The sequence below is a fragment of the Alligator mississippiensis genome, chromosome 6 (genome assembly GCF_030867095.1).
Source record: "Alligator mississippiensis isolate rAllMis1 chromosome 6, rAllMis1, whole genome shotgun sequence".
Classification (NCBI taxonomy): Eukaryota; Metazoa; Chordata; order Crocodylia; family Alligatoridae; genus Alligator; species Alligator mississippiensis.
In genome coordinates, this window is record NC_081829.1 from 41,760,324 (window position 1) to 41,778,761 (window position 18,438).

An 18,438-nucleotide genomic window follows, 5' to 3' on the forward strand; every position below is an offset into this window, starting at 1 on the left:
GTCTCCGAAGACTGCAGACGAGCAGGGGAATGAGCAGGAGGCTGAAGACATTCCTCTGCTCTTCTCCAGCTTCCTGCTCACCTCCAGCCTCCCGAAGCTGGAGATGAGCAGGAGCTGGAGATGAGTGGCGGTCTAGGGCTGGGGGGCACTCTGGGCCCTGTGGTGGGGGCAGGTGCTATAGCCCCTGGTGGGGGGGGGGGGACTGGAACTGGAACTGGAACCCTGTAGGTAGGGCACTCCATGCGCTGTGTGGGGGCTGTGCCCTGTGAGGGGAAGGGGACCCACCCCTTCTAAGCAGCCCTTCCCACACAGTCCCCCCACACCCACAGTCCTCCCACACACTTTCCCACCTCCCTCCACACATCTCCCAACCCCACTTTCCACTCCCCTCCTGCAAACTCCATATCCCCCCCCAATCACACACCACCCATGTAACAAGGAAACCAAAAGCAAACATTAAAACAAAGATATTTAGGATTTATTTTAACATGATGATAGAGACACTGGTAGGTTTCCAAATTGCTTTAACATTGTAAATATAGCAAGCATGATGGATCATGTGGCACATGAACATGTAGAAGTGGCGGCAATGGACAGTGTAAAAGCAGACTGGTCTGGTGTCCTCCAGCCAGCTTAGGTGGTGGAGCAGGGAGCTCTGTGAGGCTGGACAAGGTGCCAGCCCCATGAAAAACTTTGGTGGGCTGGAGGACATTGTGGGGGGGGGGGGGGGACCCTCACTGCACAGGACCTGATCAACAAAGGCAAGGGTGTCGGGAGATAGGGCAGATTTCACCTTCTGGACCAGACAGCAGCTCGCACATGTCTTCAGTAGACCCATGTGCCGAGCACAGCAGGGTCCACCCACTCCTGCCTATTATAGTTCAGGAGGTCTCTGATATGGGGGACACTAGCCAGGATCAACCTCTGTCACAACTGGGGCACCTCTGCCATTAGTACCTCCAGCTGGGGGTTCCAGAAAAGGGGCTCGATGAGCAGGACAGAACCCTAAGCGACTGTTGCGGGGGACCTGCAGGTGGAGACCAGCCTCCAGGCCCAGAGGAGATCCTGGTAGAACTCTGGCAGCCCTCGCAGGTCCTGTAGGGAGAAGCCCCACAGGTCAAGGAGCTGCCAGTAGTGGTGGAGGAAGGCACACCCCAGGTGGCCCCATGTTGCATGGCTACTGACACCGCATAGCAGTCACTGCAGGGCCTGGATGTCAGGACATGGCTGCACAGGCAAACCAAGCCCTGGCTGCCCTCCCACAAGGGGAGAATCAGGACATCCGCAACAACCCAGTGCTGTCCTAGCCAGAAAAACTCCAGTGCCCATCTTTGGAGCTATGCCAGGACATCAGGGGGCACAGACAGGGTGTGTAAGGGGTGCCAGAGCATGGACAGGACCAGCTGGTTCAGCACCAGCACTCTCCCATGCAGGGAGAGACACCTCAGGAGCCCTGCCCATGCCCAGAGCCTCTCCACCACCCTTGCCTCCAGCTGGTGCCAGTTCTCTGGCATGGAGGGGTCTGTGAGGGACAGGTAGACTGCCAAGTAGAGCAGCGAGCCCACACTCCAGCAGATCCCATGGAGCATGGGTGGGAGTGAGCCCACCTGTCACCAGTCATTCACTGTCAAGCCAAAGCTCTTGACCCAGTTGACCTGCGCAGAGGCAGCTGCTGAGTACAATGCCTGGCAGGCCTCCATCTGCACCAGGTCACCTGAGTCCTGGACCATGAGGAGTATGTCATCAGCATACACTGACAGGACCAGCTGCACTGCCAGCTCCTGGAGCATCAACCTCACCACCCGTTTCCTCAGGAGAATGAGGAAGGGCTCCAGGGCCAAGATGTACAGCTGGTCTGACAGCAGACAGCCTTGACACAGCCCTCTCCTGAAATGGGATGGGCTCCATCAGGGTGCAGTTGAGCTTGACTAAACCTCTGCAGAGGTATACAGCACCTAGAGAGCTCGCACAAAGTGGGGCCTGAAGCCAAAGGCCCACAGCATGCCTGTGAGGTACCCATGATCTACTCTGACAAATACCTTCTCCTGGTCCAGGGTCAGGAGGGTGAAAGACAGGCCCTCCTGGCACCCTAGCTCCAGAAGGTCCTGAACCAGGTACAGGTTGTCAAAGATGGAACGTCCGGGCACCTTGTGGTTGGAATAGATCATGTCCATCAGCACAGACAGCAGGCATGGGAAGTCTATGCTTGGGGAACATGGGGGAGGGGGAACAAACACACAAGGGCTGGGGAGACTCGATCTGGCTTACTCAGCCACATAACGAACACCAGGGCAAGGGGAGTGGACAACAGGACTTACCATATAAGGGAAAAAACACACTTGGCAGCTGCTGAGGCAGTTATAAAAGATGGCTGGAGTGGTGGAGGGGCTTTGTTTGTTGAAAATCAGTCCAGGAGCCTCTCAGGCCTCCAGCCAGGTACTCAGCAGCAGAGCAATAGGGAGGAAAACAAAGCAGGATCAGATGCAATGAGGCAGCTGTGGGGGAGGGCAGGAGCAATCAGTCAATTAGGGAGTAATCCAGTGCAGGTGTGGTGTTAAGTGCTGCAAGGTGGTGCAGCAGGGAATCTCCCTCTCTCCTGAGAGGGAGTAGCAGCAGAACTGATGGCAGCAGTAGCAGCAACAGCAGCAGCAGTAGTAGCAGCCATCCAGTTCAGCCACACAGGGTGTGCTTTAGACGAAAGTGGAGGTGACGGCAGGGGGTGACCTGTCAAGGCAGCTGGGGCAGGCAAGACACCTTTAGGCTCTGGCACTGATGGTGGGGAAGGGGCCCACATGCAGTGCAGGTTCCCTTCCCAGGCTGTCCCCCAACTGCAGCTTGGCAGTGGGCTGGGCAGCAGGCTGGAATAGGGGTGCAGAAGCTGGGGTGCATTGCAGTGCAGTGGGCCCTGCCCTGAGGGGGGGATAGCTGCGTGCAGAAAAGGACCCCCCCCATGGGAGGAGGGGAAGCAGCAGGAGCCCAAGGCAGGAAGGGTTGCGGCCAACTTACCCCCATAAGCTCTGTCTTGGCCATCTTCTCCGCAGAAGCTCCCAAGACCAAGTTTGCAGCAACCAGCAATAGCAGCAGCCTGGGACAGGAAGGGGCATGGCCAACTTCCTCCCAGAGGCTCCTCCCCCAGTAGCTCTTGAGGGCATGTAGCTCTGAGCTGCTGGCCAGGGCAGGTTTTTACATTGCTGGGGCCAGGACAGGTGGTGGTTCCAGGCTCTAGCTCCCCCTGGCTGCAGATCCAGGAAGAGCCAGCCAGGGTTATTTTGCCCCAAGTCACACATTTTGGCCGACACCAAAGTGCATGTTTGGGCATATGCACTGGGGCAAAAAAGCCCTGGCTCAAATTTGCACTGCTTCTATTTGAGCTGATGCAAGTGCACATGCTTACATGTGTGAACACGCCTCCAAGATTGCAATTTACTGCTTAGTTAACACTGTCTACTATTGATGAAAATGAAATATTAGTTACTTGCACTGAGGCTCTTTCTCCACTGTTAAATTTACCTTCTTTTGTAATGCCATTGACCTCAAATCACCAAGTAAAATGTGTCCCATACAGTGGAAAGATATTAATTTTATGTCTTCTTGTCCAGAATAATTTGCTATATCATATATTAAATTACATAAGGATCATGTTTAAATCAGCAATGAACCAAAACAATCTGGCTATATTGATTATTCTTAATTTTGAAGAAACACTCTTGAAGGTAGGGATTCAACTAAATCATATATTGAGCTTCAATTTGAGAGAGGCATTTTTGACCAATGATATATTGTAAGGAAATATAAAAATATTTTTTTCCCATTATCTTGGCTGTAAAAAACACAGTAAGAGATATTAACTGTTATTTATAGAAAACTGGGCCTGGAGATGTAGCTAATCTTGATGATGATTTGCAGACTACTGATTTTTAATTTTTTGCCAGGTTTTTTCTGAAATGTATCAATATTACGTGCTTTAGTCATCGTGTTCTGACCTCCAAAAATTCTACAAAAAACAGTCACTAAGCAGTAGGGCTATGCAAAGCTTCAGTCCCTGGTTTAATTCGGAGGAGATCTGGCCCAATTTGGTGGCCGAATCGCTGAATCAGAATCAAATCAGAGGACCCTTTAATCTCTCTGAATTGAATCGGAACCCTCCAAATCGATTCAGAAAGATTCGGTGATTCGGATATAGAGACAGCTTTAAATGTTTTTTCTACATACCTCAAGGTACCAGACAGATCATGAATGCTGAGATGCTGGGGCGGATGAAGAGTCCCACAGGAGTGCAGGAAGCTCCCCAGTGCACTTGGCAACAAACCTGGAAATGGACCAGAAACACTTGTGGTCCACTTCCGGGTCTGCCCGGGAGCGCACAGGGGGGCCCCTGCGCCCCCCCAGCTCGGTGACTGATGCCTCCTGGGTCTGGGGGAGGGCACCCAGGGTCCCCCCATGGCTGATCTGAGCTGGGGCGGGGTGCAGGGCCCCCCTGCCGTATGTTCCCTGGTGGACTCCATCCGCCCCGCTATCACAGTGTTTATGAGCTGCACATGGTAACTCAAGGTATGTAGAAAAAACATTTAAAGCTGTCTCTATGGCCAAATCACTGATTCTCTGAATCAGCATCAAATCTTTAGATTCAGATTAGGCTGAATCAAATTGGGGACAGTGATCCAAATCAGCAAATCAAATCACTGTCCCCAATTCGGGCCAAATCCAAATCAAATACGGCCTGTTTAGCACACACCTACTAAGCAATCTATTGTAGGCATCCAAATACCACTAAATAAATAGAAAACAGGATTTTCTTCTAAAAATATATTTTAAAGAATTAACAAATGCCAAAATCTTTTCCCAGAGAAAAAAAGTCATCTGTTATGCAGAGCAGGTTTACATCCTGCAAAAATCAAGGCAAAATAGATACAATAACTGTAAAAGGAACAAACAGGAGCTGGAGTTAGATTTGCAGGTTAATTTGAGAAACATTGAGGTCAATGTATATTCAATGAAAGGTTCCCTTTCTTCCCTCCCAACGTAAGCAAGCTGGTGTTAGCATGAGCTGCAAAGAAGATAAACAACAGACCCTTTTATCAATAAAATGCATCTGGATAATGCTTGGCAACACGGCAGATAAAATAAAAATAAAAAGAAGGTTATAGGAAAGGGAATATTGAGAAAGCAGGGAGACAAAATAAAGCTAGTGAGGATACCATCCTTGAGGACTTTGAAGAAGTTTTAATTCTATTTCTTAACCATTTTCCATCTTAAGTAAAATGGAATGTGTATTTGTAACTGCACACTAGAATACTGGATATAGTGATTCTTCTTAGTTGCTCACTATTAGCATAGAAAAGCCATAACTATATTCTTCAGTTTACTCTGGACACTATTTTTAACTTGAGGTTGCTCTTCTCTAGAGGTGTGTCTGTGTGTTTGGGGATGTTAAGGAAAGGGAGTTCTAGCAGCAGTATAATTTCAATCTTCTACTGATCAGGTCGCTTAGTTTATAAATCATGGAACAGAAAAACAATCTGCTGTTTGGTTTATTCCTAGGAGGATATTTTAGAGTAAATGATTGTTCTATTTGTTTCAGTCTAGTGGCAAGAACAGACCAATGCAGAAGAAATTTATTGTACTTGTGAAATCTGAAGGTCAGGCATCTAGTAATGAGCAGCAATGTGACTTCTAGCATTATATCAAAAGAAGTGATAAGTAGCCAAACAGTGACTAACACTTCTCTGTTCCCCATCTCTCTCCCGTTCCACTTCAACATTTCATCTCTCTAGCTGGAAATGTGAGCTAATATTTTAATCTATACAAGCCAGATGCTACCCTTCAGCCAACCAGAAGAGGAGGCTCTGACACTGGGCTTCCTTCCTAGAGAAAGATATTGTCACCTTGCAGAGATTCCTTCCTCTATAGAGAAGTCAGAAAGCTGATTCTAATTTCCCAGTGTAACACTGAGACACCTGTCAGTGGGTAAGTTTAAAAATGGTGAGTGCAGAAGAGAACACAGAACGTTTAGGGATGGAAAGAGGTTATAGAGCATTCGTTCAGCACATTCTTTTTTCTCAGTAATATTTTTCTTACTTTTCTAAGAATGAGATGTTTGGCCAAATTCTCTACTTGCGTGAAATAAAGTGAACCTGAATACAGCTGTTCTCAGTCTGAAGGAGGCCTACTGCATCAGCATTAATTTGCCAGGATTTCTTCCAGGGTTGTAAATCCCCATGTAGTATCAAGGCAGGTCAAGGTACCATAGAGAAGGATATTTTGTTAATGTAGTGTTAAGCTGTACTGCTTATGTTGGGAATATGAACCTTAATTCTGAATGTACATTCTTGACTTGGACCTTATTATGCAATACTTCAGCATAGTTTTATGGTTTCTTTATACTGCTATCTAAATTATTTCAATGTTTTTCATAAATATTAATTAACTGAGACTCATAACTCACCTGTGAAGAATCTATTCACTTTGATCACCTGTTAACAGACAGGGAAACTGAGGTATAGGGGAGTTAAATGACTTCCCCCAAATCATACAACAAGCATTTTTTAGAAGGGCCAGAAATAAAATCCAGTTCTCCTGCCACATAGGTTATTGTGCAATACCATCTTGCCTCCAATTATATGATTGTAGGTCATTTTATACATATACATTTTGAGGGTAATCTAGCTCATGAGCACAATCAGGTCCTAGTTGTGATCTCTGAGCGCTACTTTAATAAAATAGTAACATTTACAATTTACATTGCTGTATTTGAGAGAGTACAGAATGTGATACTGTATTAAATACCTAGACATAATGCCTGTACCAGTGATTCTCAACCAGCATACATAAAGCTTTACTCTACCCTCTATTCTTCCTACTCCATTTTGAATGACTCTACCTACAAATGCCTTCAATCTTGGATATGTCTCTCTGTTCTTTCATGTACCTCACACCTATAGCATGCGACTCACCTAAGATCAGTACTGTTTCAAGTTACACCCTATTGTTTGATGAGGAAAATGTGAAAACCTGGTCAAACCTTTCTTTTCCTTCAGCAGCCTCATGGCTTAGTTGCTCTCTCATAAAAAGAGTCACAGATATTGCATCCATTTCAGACATTCCTCCCAACCTGAAAGAGGCTGAAGTTGTACTTATAAATTCTTAATCTAAAATGTAATCAGCTGCTGGCAGGAACTGAATAGAAACACAAGCTTGCAAACCAGTAGCAATTACATTTGGATCAGCAATAATGTTCAACAGAGAAAACAAATAATACTAATTACTGATCTTGCATAAAAGTGAGCAAACTTCCCTGTACTGCCCTAACCCTACTATAACCTTGTGTGGGGAAGACCACTACTCCAGGTGAGAGTACACTGGTGAAAGGACAACTCTGTATTGATTGTTTTGCAACATAGCCTCTTACAGTCTGAGAGCTGAAATGTAATCAAACTCTTCGTACAGGCCATAGTTATAGCCAACTGATTCTAACACTACCAACCTGGACTGGAATTAGTGACCTAAAAGGGAAAAACTGACTTTCAATCTCATTGACAGTTCTGTAAACCAGCCATTCCAGCCAGCCAATAGCAACAGTGCTATTGTTATCTGAATTTGTTTAAAAACCATGACAAGCAAACAAAACTAATTTTAAAAATGCATTTCCTGAAACATGCCTTACCTCACATACATGAAACTACAGTTTACATCAGTAAGTTCTTTCTTTATATTTGAGATCTCTGCTCCAGAGTTTCAAAGCATTAATAATTTACTGCATTTCCTTCCCAAAACACTCAAAGAGGACTTATTTCAGTTATTGAACTTGGACAATCTTTTAGCACAGAAACCACCTAAACTGATTCTCAGCTACTGCAATCCTTCTATTTATCAAGCAGATGTCCTAGCTGAACAGAGAGCTTAGACATCTCTTAGGGCTTTTGCTAGCTACTAGTTGGGGCTGGGAAGGAATTTTTCCCCTTTATAAATGCTACTGGCCTCTGATAGAAAGAAGATTCACCTTCCTCTAAAGCCCTAGGAAACTGGTCACTGCTAAAGCTGGAATTTTTGACTGGGGTGCACCAATGCTCCTGCCCAGACGTAAAAAATCCAGACCTTTCTGACTAGAGGGTCTTGCTCTTCTGCTCAAGGTCCTACTGATCACCAAACCTGGGATCAGAAAAGAATTTTACCTCCTCCACCATGTCAGATTGGCATGGACTGTAGAGGCTAGGAAGGACAGTTGCCTTTCTTTGTAGCTTGAGGCATGGTCATTTGCCTAGGATTTCTGAGCATATATTAATCACTGTCATTGCAAAGGCAGGCCACTGGTAGTGCTCGTGTCTTCACTGCTTTTACCTATGGCATGTTATATAGGGCATTCTTGGTGTTTCAGGTACCCTACCTTGTAGGGTACTCACCTTGTGAGTGAGGATTTGAACAAGCAATTTTAGGGTTACTTTGGTAAAAAAAATGCCTATCGGTGTAGGGCACTGGACTTAATAGCCTAACTGGCCTCCTCCAGTCCTCTGTTCCTATGGGCTCCCTCACTCCTCCTGGTTATATGTTCAACCACCATCCCTCTTGCTTCAAAACATGCAACATCGTTCACATCCTACCTGCTGGCTCCCCCACATACCCTAGAAAGCAGTCTTAGCTGATTGCCAGCTTTCAGTTTCTTTCCAGTACCAAAAACAATCCCCCCCACATATAACTTATTCCCAGCTGAGAGAATACTTATGTTCAAGCTAACATGATCTTGGAAAATACATTTCTATGCTTTGGTGACTCATGGTCTTTAATCCTTGCATCCTGCTATAGGATTAGATAGGAAATAAGGTAACATGACACTTCAACTATTGCTCAGCTAAAATAAAAAAATATAATAAGCATCTTAGTAGTATGCATTTAACCTTTCCCCTGCCCTTATCTTTTTACCTGATATAAACGGCTCTGCAATATGAACAGCTGCAATATGGGATCTCCTTACTGAGGAAGTTTTAAAATCAACTTTTGGCAAGGAGAACATATAATTATGGAGTATTCAAATATGGTGTGGAAAAACTATTACATGATCATGAATCGCCAAATGCTTAAGCTATGCAATTCTGTCACATCTGTCCAGATGTCACTAAAAGACCTGAATGACATATGGTCATATAAAAATTTCAGTGTATGGAGAGACAGTCTATTGAGTCATTCAAGCTGCTTTGGAGGCTAACAGTACTCTGAAGGGATTTTGAGGGGGGCGGGGGTGAAGGGGGCAGGACAGAAAACAATTCCCTCCTGTGATGGCGCAGCGAGAGGAAGTTCTCTTCCATGAAAGCTCATATTGCTGTCCAGTGACTCCTTTCCAATAACCTTCAACTCAACAAAGTCACTATGTAAATTTATAAGCTCCATTAATACAATGTAAGAAGAGGAAGGCGTTTTTCCAATCTCCCTGAATGAAGCAAGGGGCATACACATTGACTATCCCTTTATCCCAGAACCTTCTGTATTCCTCAGAAGCAATAATATGGAAGAAAAATATTCTCAGCAAAGTCAATTTTTGCATGTCTCATTCCCTTGGCCCAATATCAAAAAGAGACTACAGTTGATGTAACATTTCTGACTCAGTCACAAAATGGCCAAATTACTTCCTTTCAAATTCAATAAATAAATAAAACCTAACCATTTACTCCTCAAGCTCACTCTTTTAGGTGAGTTTCAAAATGTCAGCAGCTGCTACAGGGAGACAAATCTCCTGAACCCTGAAACCGGAAGGCAGAGTATTTTGGAGCGATTCATAAGGTTGGCATGCCCATTCTGCTTCTGATTTGGGATCTGACAGTCTGTTGATTTTCTTTCATTATTGTAAATAGTTATAACTGTTGAAGGTGGCACTCACTAAATGAGTAGGATTGATAAGAGCAGGGATTATTGAGCCCCCTGTGTTTAGTCAATTAATTGGAACAGCTTGAACACAGGCAGTGCAAATTTACTCTCCACTGTCCTGCCAATATGATATATCTCAGATATGGAGGGAAAACCTCTGGGAGGAAAAAGATACATAGTCTTTCAAACCATTCATGCTCTTCTGTAATGCCACAGAGGATGCTGACATGAACGACACTAAAGCCCCAGGCAGACGTGTGCCTCCATGGCTGGGAGTCTGAATCAGTAGATGGGGCTCCCAGCTCTGGGCACACATCATGCACCCCCTGCAGCTGGGAGCCCCGTCAGCTAAAGGATTCTAGTCTTGGGGGCAAATGGTGAGCTCTTAGAGTTGGGAGCTCTATCATCTGAGAGGGCTCCCAGCCTCAGAGATGCACCCCACAGCTGGGAGTCCCAGCCTGGCCACACTTTCAATTAATGGCATGATAGGAATCAGCCACAGTTATTACACATTTTTTATGTAATAACTTTATACCTTATTCCTTGTTTTATCAAGTCATTAATTGCATTAACATATAGCCAGGTAACAATTTAAGATATGATTAACTGGTTAGTCACATCTTAAAATGTAAGAAGAGTAATTGAATATCCATGGTATTTTTGTGATATAGTATTTCTCTCTCATGGGAGATGTTGGATTTTTACTGCAGAAACAGAACTGTCCACTTTCTTTATCATTTATGGCTCAATTTTAATTTTAATATCCTTCTATTTTTGTAGGAGATCTATAGATTAACACAATAAGCCTATCAAGCTAGAATGGCACTAGCTTTTAAAATGCCCTAATTTGTTTTTACCAAGTCAATATGTTGTCAAATTTACTGAATTTTTAAATGAGCTGAGACACAGATTATTAGGATTTTTTCTAGAAAGCAGCTATATCTTTTGTGGAGCTCTGATAGATAACCACAAGCTGTAAGGGAACACAATGAAAGAGACAGGAATGTGCCAGCTGCTCCAAGTTTAGTGTTGTAGAAACCAAGCAAATAATGAATAGCTGCTCCAGGTCTGCAAATACCAACTAGAAAAGGAAAGTTCATCACTGTATTACATTTATTTAGCAATTGTGACACTTCACATATTGTGCATTCCATTAATGCATATACTTGGGGTAGGGAGAAAGGGCTATTTTTTTGTGTTGGTTTAGGTTTTATAAAGCATGCTCATGTTTTAAGAGGAAGAAAAATATGCCACACACCTTCTGATGGGGAATTACCGGCCTGGGAGAGTCAACTCTGGGCATTGCTGTTGGAACTGGTGCTGGCCGTTTAGATCTGCAGATTAAAAAAAAAAAGAAAAGAAAAGCAGTTAAGGAAAAAAACCAGCCTTTTGATTTCTAACAATATTTTTGTATTTCACAGAGAAATACTTCATCAAGAGTAAAAGTCCTACATAAAATCTGGCCTTGCCTTTTACTATATTGCTGTTTTCACAAGGCATGTGCTGAACCTATTGGATACTCCACTTACCATCACCAAGACTGGTTTGACAAGAACAATGAGAAAATCCTAGCACTTAGCCAACAGCAGAGACCCACATTCTGCAGGTGGCAAAATGAACCCTGCAAGCAGCGAAAATGAGAGGTTTACTACTGGCTCAAAGCTGTAGTTCAGAGCGGGCTATCAAGAACCAGTGGTAGCAAGTGAAGGCCATGGAAATCCAGAGTTTCACTGACCAACATGACATAAGAAGCTCCTTTCGAGCAATAAAAGCCACCCATGGGTCATGTTCCAATGGCCCAATTTCTTGTAATACCAGGACAGCTCCACCCTTCTCACGGACAATGTAAGCATCATCAAGCAATGCTGGAAGGAGCACTTCAAGACTCTACTCAACTGCAAATCTGAGGTCTCAGCTGCCACCATCAAGTCTATCCCTCAACATCCAGTCATAGAACGTCTTGCTAATCCCCCATCCTTCAAGGAAGTCTGGCATGCCATCACTCAGACCAAGATCAAAAAAGGCACCAGGCCCAGATAGCATTGCCACAGAGGTCTTCAAGACGATGGAATAGCACTAGCACAAAAATGTCACCAACTTCTCATCAAAATATGGGTTAACGAGGAAGTTCCACCCGACTTAAAGGATGCTAACACTGTGACCATCTTCAAGAAAGGGGGCAAGTTAGCATTTGGGAACTACTGAGGCATTGCCCTCCTCTCTGTTGCTGGGAAGTTTCTTACTAGCATACTTCTGAATTGCCTCTTCCCCCTTGCTGAAGAAGTCCTTTCAGAATCACAGTGTGGCTTTAGATCATCACGGAGTACCACCAAAATTATTTTTGTTGCACAGACCTAGAAGTGTAGAGAGAAACACCAGGAGCTGTTTATGGTATTCATTGACCTAACCAAGGTCCTCAACTCTATCAATCATGTAGCATTATGGAAAGTGCTGGCTAGATTTGGTTGCCCACTTAAGTTTATCAGTCTCCTCAGGCTACTCCATGACAGGATGACTGCCACAGTCCTTTGCAATGGATCAGAGACAAACCCATTTACCATCTGTACTTGTGTCAAGCAGGGCTGTGTCATTGCCCCAACCATTTTTTCCATCCATTTTGCTGTGATTTTGATTCTTAGCTTTAACCGCCTTCCTCCTGGACTTGATGTTGAGTATCGAATGGACAGTCAACCTTTCAACTTGTGGCACCTTTACAGCAAAACAAAAGTTACCAAGACTGGCATCACCGGTATTCAGTAGGCTGATGACTGTGTTATCATTGTGCACACTGAGACCGATTTGCAGTCTATCCTTGACCTTTTTCTCAGGTGACTATCATACCCTTGGACCCTCCCTTAACATTGGGAAGATGAATGTGCTCCATCAGCCTGCCCCAACACAAGCTGCCCTCCTCCCCCCACAAATTACTATTGCTGGAAAACCCCTGGAAAACATTGAGAATTTCCCATAACTTGGTAGTCACCTCTCCCAGTCAGTCAGTCTTGATGTAGAAATCAAAACACAGGATTTGCTGTACCAGCATATGCTTCAGCAAGCTGTTTCACCATGTCTTTGCTGACTGAGATCTGCAGATGGGAACTAAGATCCTGGTGTACACTGCAGTGGTTATCTCCATGTTCCTCTATGGATGAGGCATGGGTGCCATAGCAAAGCCATCTTAAGCACCTGGAATGGTTCCATCAGCATTGCCTCAGGAAGATTCTTTGCATTATAGGTTCATAGATTGTAAGGCTGGAAGGGACCTCAGAAGATCATCAGGTTTAGCCCCCTGCACCAAACAGGAAAGATAACTGGGGGTCAGGTGACCCCAGCAAGGTGACTGTCTAGTCCATACACGACTGATGAACTCAGACTGATGGGGCGGTAGGGCGTTCCATGGGAGTGGGGAAGAGGGGGAGTTTGCAACCAGCCAGCAGTGGGGTGGGGTTTGCAGCTGGCCAGGCACTGCAAACCCCCCTGCTCCTGGCTGGCTGCAAACCTGCACCCCCCCCACCCCACTGCCAGCTGACTGCAAACCCCCCCCCCGCCACTCCTGTGGGACACTCCACCAGTCTGAGTTCACCAGCCACACCTGGTCTAGTCTCCTCTTGAAGATTTCCAGGGTAAGTGATTGCACCACCTCTGGAGGGAGCTTATTCCACAGTCTAGACACCCTGACTGAAGAAGTTTTTCCTAATGTTGAGTCTGAATTGATCTTCCAGGAATTTGTGGCCATCACTCCTGGTTTTTCCCTTGGGTGCCCTGGTGAACAGTTGGTCACTGAGCCCTTGATGTAATCCCCTAGTATAGCGGTGATGAGAAGACCACTGCACCAATGCCAGCATCCTCTCTCCAGCTAACTTAACCAGCACTGAGGCAAAGATCATGAACCATCAACTCTTCTGGGCTGGCCACTGTGTGCAGATGGCTGACACTCATCTGCCAAAGCAAGTCGTATTCTCTCAACTTAGTCATGGAAAGACAACCCACAGAGGACAGAGGAAGCGCTACAAGGACAACCTGAAAGTGAACCTTAAGAAGGGAGGCATCAACCCTACAAATTGGGGGTTTGTAATAGGTTGGTAACTGGCTGGTAACAGGTCTCAATGGTGCTGCACCGTACATCAAGGTACAGCCTACTTCAAAGAGAACCATCTTGCCCAGAATGCCGAGAAACCGCAGAGGAGGAAGGAAAGCACACAACATCCTGACCAACAGTTGCCCCCCCCCCACCAAGACACCACTTGTCATATCTGTGGAAAAACTTTCAGGGCATGGATTGGACTCCTCAGCCCCCTTCAAATTTACTAGTAATCCCCCACACCCTCCTGGCAGACATCATCTTTGTATCGAGGGATAGTTAATTTCTGTTGTGCTGTTTTCATCAATATCCAAGGACTTCTCTTCCTTATTTAGAGAAATCTTGGAAATCAGAATTAAACTTCTGATTTTTAGTAATACTTACAGGCAAATCTTTAAAAAGGGTTTGAATAAGTAGAAATACAGAATCTTATATTTCAAGGCACAGTTGAACTGCTTAGACTGCAGGATGGAAAAACTTTCTGTGGCAGGCTATTCCATAAATGTACACAACACTTGAAGGTGACTGCACTTTTCTTTTAAAGTATCTGGCAATGGCAACTACCAGAGGCAGACTACTAGAAGATGGACCAATGGTCTGATCCAACATGATAATTTCTATATTACTATGCAACTCCATCTTGGACAGTGCATTTAGATGTGGTTCCCACCTTTCAAAAATGTACTTAAGTCCAGAGAAGAACAAGTAAACTCATTAGAGGTACTGGAAGATTTCCACATGTAGAAAGGTTACAAAGATCTATTTCACTTGAGAAAAATGAAGACATGACATAACAGATGTCTACATACTACAAGATGATATACATATGGAGCATGACACCTATAAAAATAATGGAACAATGAAATAAAATAAGTTTAAAATGGGTACTCTTTTATTCATGTATGATTAGTCTGTGGAACTCACTGCTACAAGATATTATTGAAACAAAGGGCTAGGAAGATTTCTAAAGGAGTATTCAACAGTTGTATCCATAACAGGAATATATTTACAATATAGTTCATACAACATGAAAGTATTGGGAATAAAAAAACCCCTAAAGCCTCAGAACAGGCAGTTACAAATGTTAACCACTGTGCCTGGGTTTAGGAACAAATGTTGCTTGTAAAATGTGACAGCGTAATTAGTTATACAGGCAACCCCCACTTAATGCTGTTTCACTTGGCGCTATTTCGCTATACAGCTCATTTTAAATTGATACCTGATTCCACTTAGCACTCAGCGAGTTTTGCTTTAACACTCGTGGTTGCCATCTTGGGTCATTAAAAACACTTACGGTCACTGTCTTGCATCAACAAATACTTTTGGTTTCACTTAACGCTCGTTTTTTCAGGAACCAATTAAGAGTGCTAAGCGGGGGTTTCCTGTAGCAATGGAGCAGGGGCAGTAGGGTCCTTGCAACTTCCTCAATCCATTTTAACCACAAAAAAGTAACCAAGCATAATCAGGCAGAGATTTATGTGGGTGATATCTCCTATTGGACCAAGCTGGGGTAGATTTAGACAAGCTTTCAAATGTAGTGCATTATTCTTCAGGTCTGAGGGAAAAGAAGGCACAACAAGGACTAATCTGACTTGAAGAATTGACTGCATTCAAAAGCTTCTAAGTCTATCCCCATTTTGCAATTTGTCCAATCAAAGATATCACCCCTAAAATTCATTGCTTCTCAACTATTTTCTGGACCACCACAACTACAACATCACTCCAATGCTACCATAACCAGGCAAACCTTTCATGAAATAACTGAGGTGAGGTAGCAAGCAGCAGTGGCCAAGTACCCAGAAAGTGTCATTGACCATCTGTTGCAATTTTAGAGCAGATAGATATGAACAAATTGAGAGCCAGATTCTGGTTTCAGTTATATTCTCTCAATTCTCACAGTGTAGTCAATAACTTAGAGTCATCCTGGATTCACCCAAGCCTATCCAAGACCAGATGCAAGCCCTATAATCCATCCTGAGCATCTATTCTTGTACACACACAGAAGTCATGAATTTTTGCTTCCCACACACTAAACGCTGTAAATATTCACAGTCACTAGCAGAGGTACAGCACGCAACAAGATATGTCCATTTGATGCTTGTCTGGAAAATCATTGTACTGCAGCATAGGGATTCATTTTCCAAACTGTTCCATCACTCCCACTGTTTATTTTATGTCCACTCTTTTCCCCAGCTGCCATCTTCTCATAAAGGAAGCTGTTAAAATGCTTTATTTATTCCACAAGTTATTGCTATGCCACATTTGTCATCCATAATGCTACACAGCTAAGGCTTTTAGATTACATTAATTCTGCAAAACGTTTCAAGCCATCACTTTGAAATAAAAAAGGTTCCTAAACAATTCTGCCCTGAACCTCTACAGCCCTGGCTTTTATAACAGAGTGCTAAGATTTGCTGGCTTTAGCATAGCTTTGAATTGAAAGGGAGGGCAGCAGAGGTGAAGTCAATAAAAATATATCCATCTGTAGAACAAAGCATCTATTTATGTAAAAGCCATTAGCCCTCAGAGAAATCTCTCAGTTAAGGGACATTTTTCTCCCCCTTCTTCAGTGGCTCAATTCTTTTATTTTCAGTTTCCTTTCTTACCTGTCTCACAGATAGAATGAGTCATAAGTTTGAATTTTTTTTCTCTAAGATATGGTCTGAAAATACAAAATAGATGACTTATCCATTTAAGTCTGCTACAAGGTTCCAAAAAGGACCATAGTCCCCCTAAAAAAATGAAGCTCAAAATAGAAGATGAACTATTAAGCTTTATTTTTGCAAATGAAAAATCTAGATCAGTAGAAAGAATGTCATCTGCATACATCCCACCTGAAAAGGTTCCTGGCAACACATCTGAACAAAGTAATTTCCATGCCTTTTGACCATGAACCATTTCAAAACAAGATTCCTTCATGATAATCAGGGTCCTGTGTTTTCTCTGAAATAACAGATGACATCATAAACATCTAACAAAGTATAGATACTGCTGGATGATAAACCTAATGAGATATATATTCTGTAAGATGAAACAATCCTGTGCTGGGAAGGAAGCCCCCATTCAATTGTACAGAACATGGGTGGCAGGGGGGTCACGGCAGTGGCGGGGGGAGGGGGGGAAGGGGCACGAGTGCTGACCAAGTGTCAATGACCACCCAGAAACTGCCAACAGTGTTGGTGGCACCTTTTTGCAGTGGGTGCATCGCCATGCTCAGGGGGGTGCAAGTGCACTCCCTATGCATTGCCCTGGTACAGAACAAAAATTAGTGCTATTAAATCAGCCTTGATATTCTATTTTCAAATGTAAATAGTTTGCTAATATTAGGTTTCTGCCCCTTTTCTGTTAGGTATCTGTGATCCTGGGAGGTATAGTTTTTTAGTAACTGAGAATATGGATGCAATGGAGGTTCTTTTTCCCCGAAGTATTTTTGAAATTTAGAAATTTGGCTTCTTTACAAATTGAAGTAAAAATAAAGAAACCTTGAAATTCTCCATAAAAGAAAACATTTTAAACAGTTTCATTTCAGGTTGACTAATTCATACTAGTTTAATTCATTCTGATTTAATACTGTAATATTTCATAATCAACTTTAAAAATAGAAATAAAAAGTCATTTCAACATAAGAAATTAGAATGTTTTGTTCAAAATATACCCCAATTTCTTTACTAAATTAAATTCTAGTAAAACTATCACAGCTCCATTTCCACAAATACATTTCCAATGAGGTTACTCTGAGCAGCTCTATTGATTACTTATGTGGGGTAACAAGGAACAGTGGTCACAAACTGACAGAGAGCATATTTAGGCTAGATATCATGAAAAACTTCTTTATGGTAAGAGTGGCCAAAATTTGGAATGGGCTTCCAAGGGAGGTAGTGCTCAGCTCTACCTTTGGGGTCTTTAAGAGAAGGCTGGATAGGCATCTAGCTGGAGTCATCTGACCCCAGTACTCTTTCCTGCCTAGGCAAGGGGTCGGACTCGATGATCTGTGAGGTCCCTTCTGACCCTAGCATCTATGAATATAAAGCTGGATGATACACCATCCAAACCAGACTTGATTGACTTAAAAGGGGACAAAAGATAAACCTGTGCTGTGATGAGCACTAGTCACAGCCTGGAATTAACATCTTGTTGGCGTAAGGCGGGGGGTAGGGGAGGCGGAAAGCTGGACGGAAAGTTTGAAGAGGGGATCCAGGAAAGGCAGGACACAAGATCTTCCCCCCAATAACGAATATATTCCAACAAAGAAGTGGCAGGAGAGAGCCCCTGAGGACCACCCAAGATATCTGACTGGACGGTGAGCTGGCAATCATTAAAGGGATGGCAGTGCCTGAAAAGCCAGTTCAGGTGAAATGCGCTAGTGAGCGGCATTGGAGGTTACACAGATGTAGAATGACACGGCATCTGGAACAGATAGAATCCCTGCTGAAATCGTCAAGCAGTGGGGAGTGGAGCTTACATCACAGCTTCACGCTCTCATCTTAAGGATCGCGAATGAT

The 18,438-nt window shown here is 43.9% G+C and overlaps 1 protein-coding gene across 2 annotated transcripts in view; it reads right to left on the bottom strand.

Annotated features, from left to right (window-relative positions):
- LDB3 (LIM domain binding 3) overlaps positions 1-18,438 on the bottom strand; it is a 222,805-nt gene that overhangs the window by 91,343 nt on the left and 113,024 nt on the right. For both annotated transcript variants that reach the window (XM_019497157.2, XM_059729829.1), the window contains one exon: positions 11,114-11,189. In XM_019497157.2, coding sequence (XP_019352702.1) covers positions 11,114-11,189 — 76 coding nt within the window. The remainder of the gene's footprint in view (positions 1-11,113; positions 11,190-18,438) is intronic.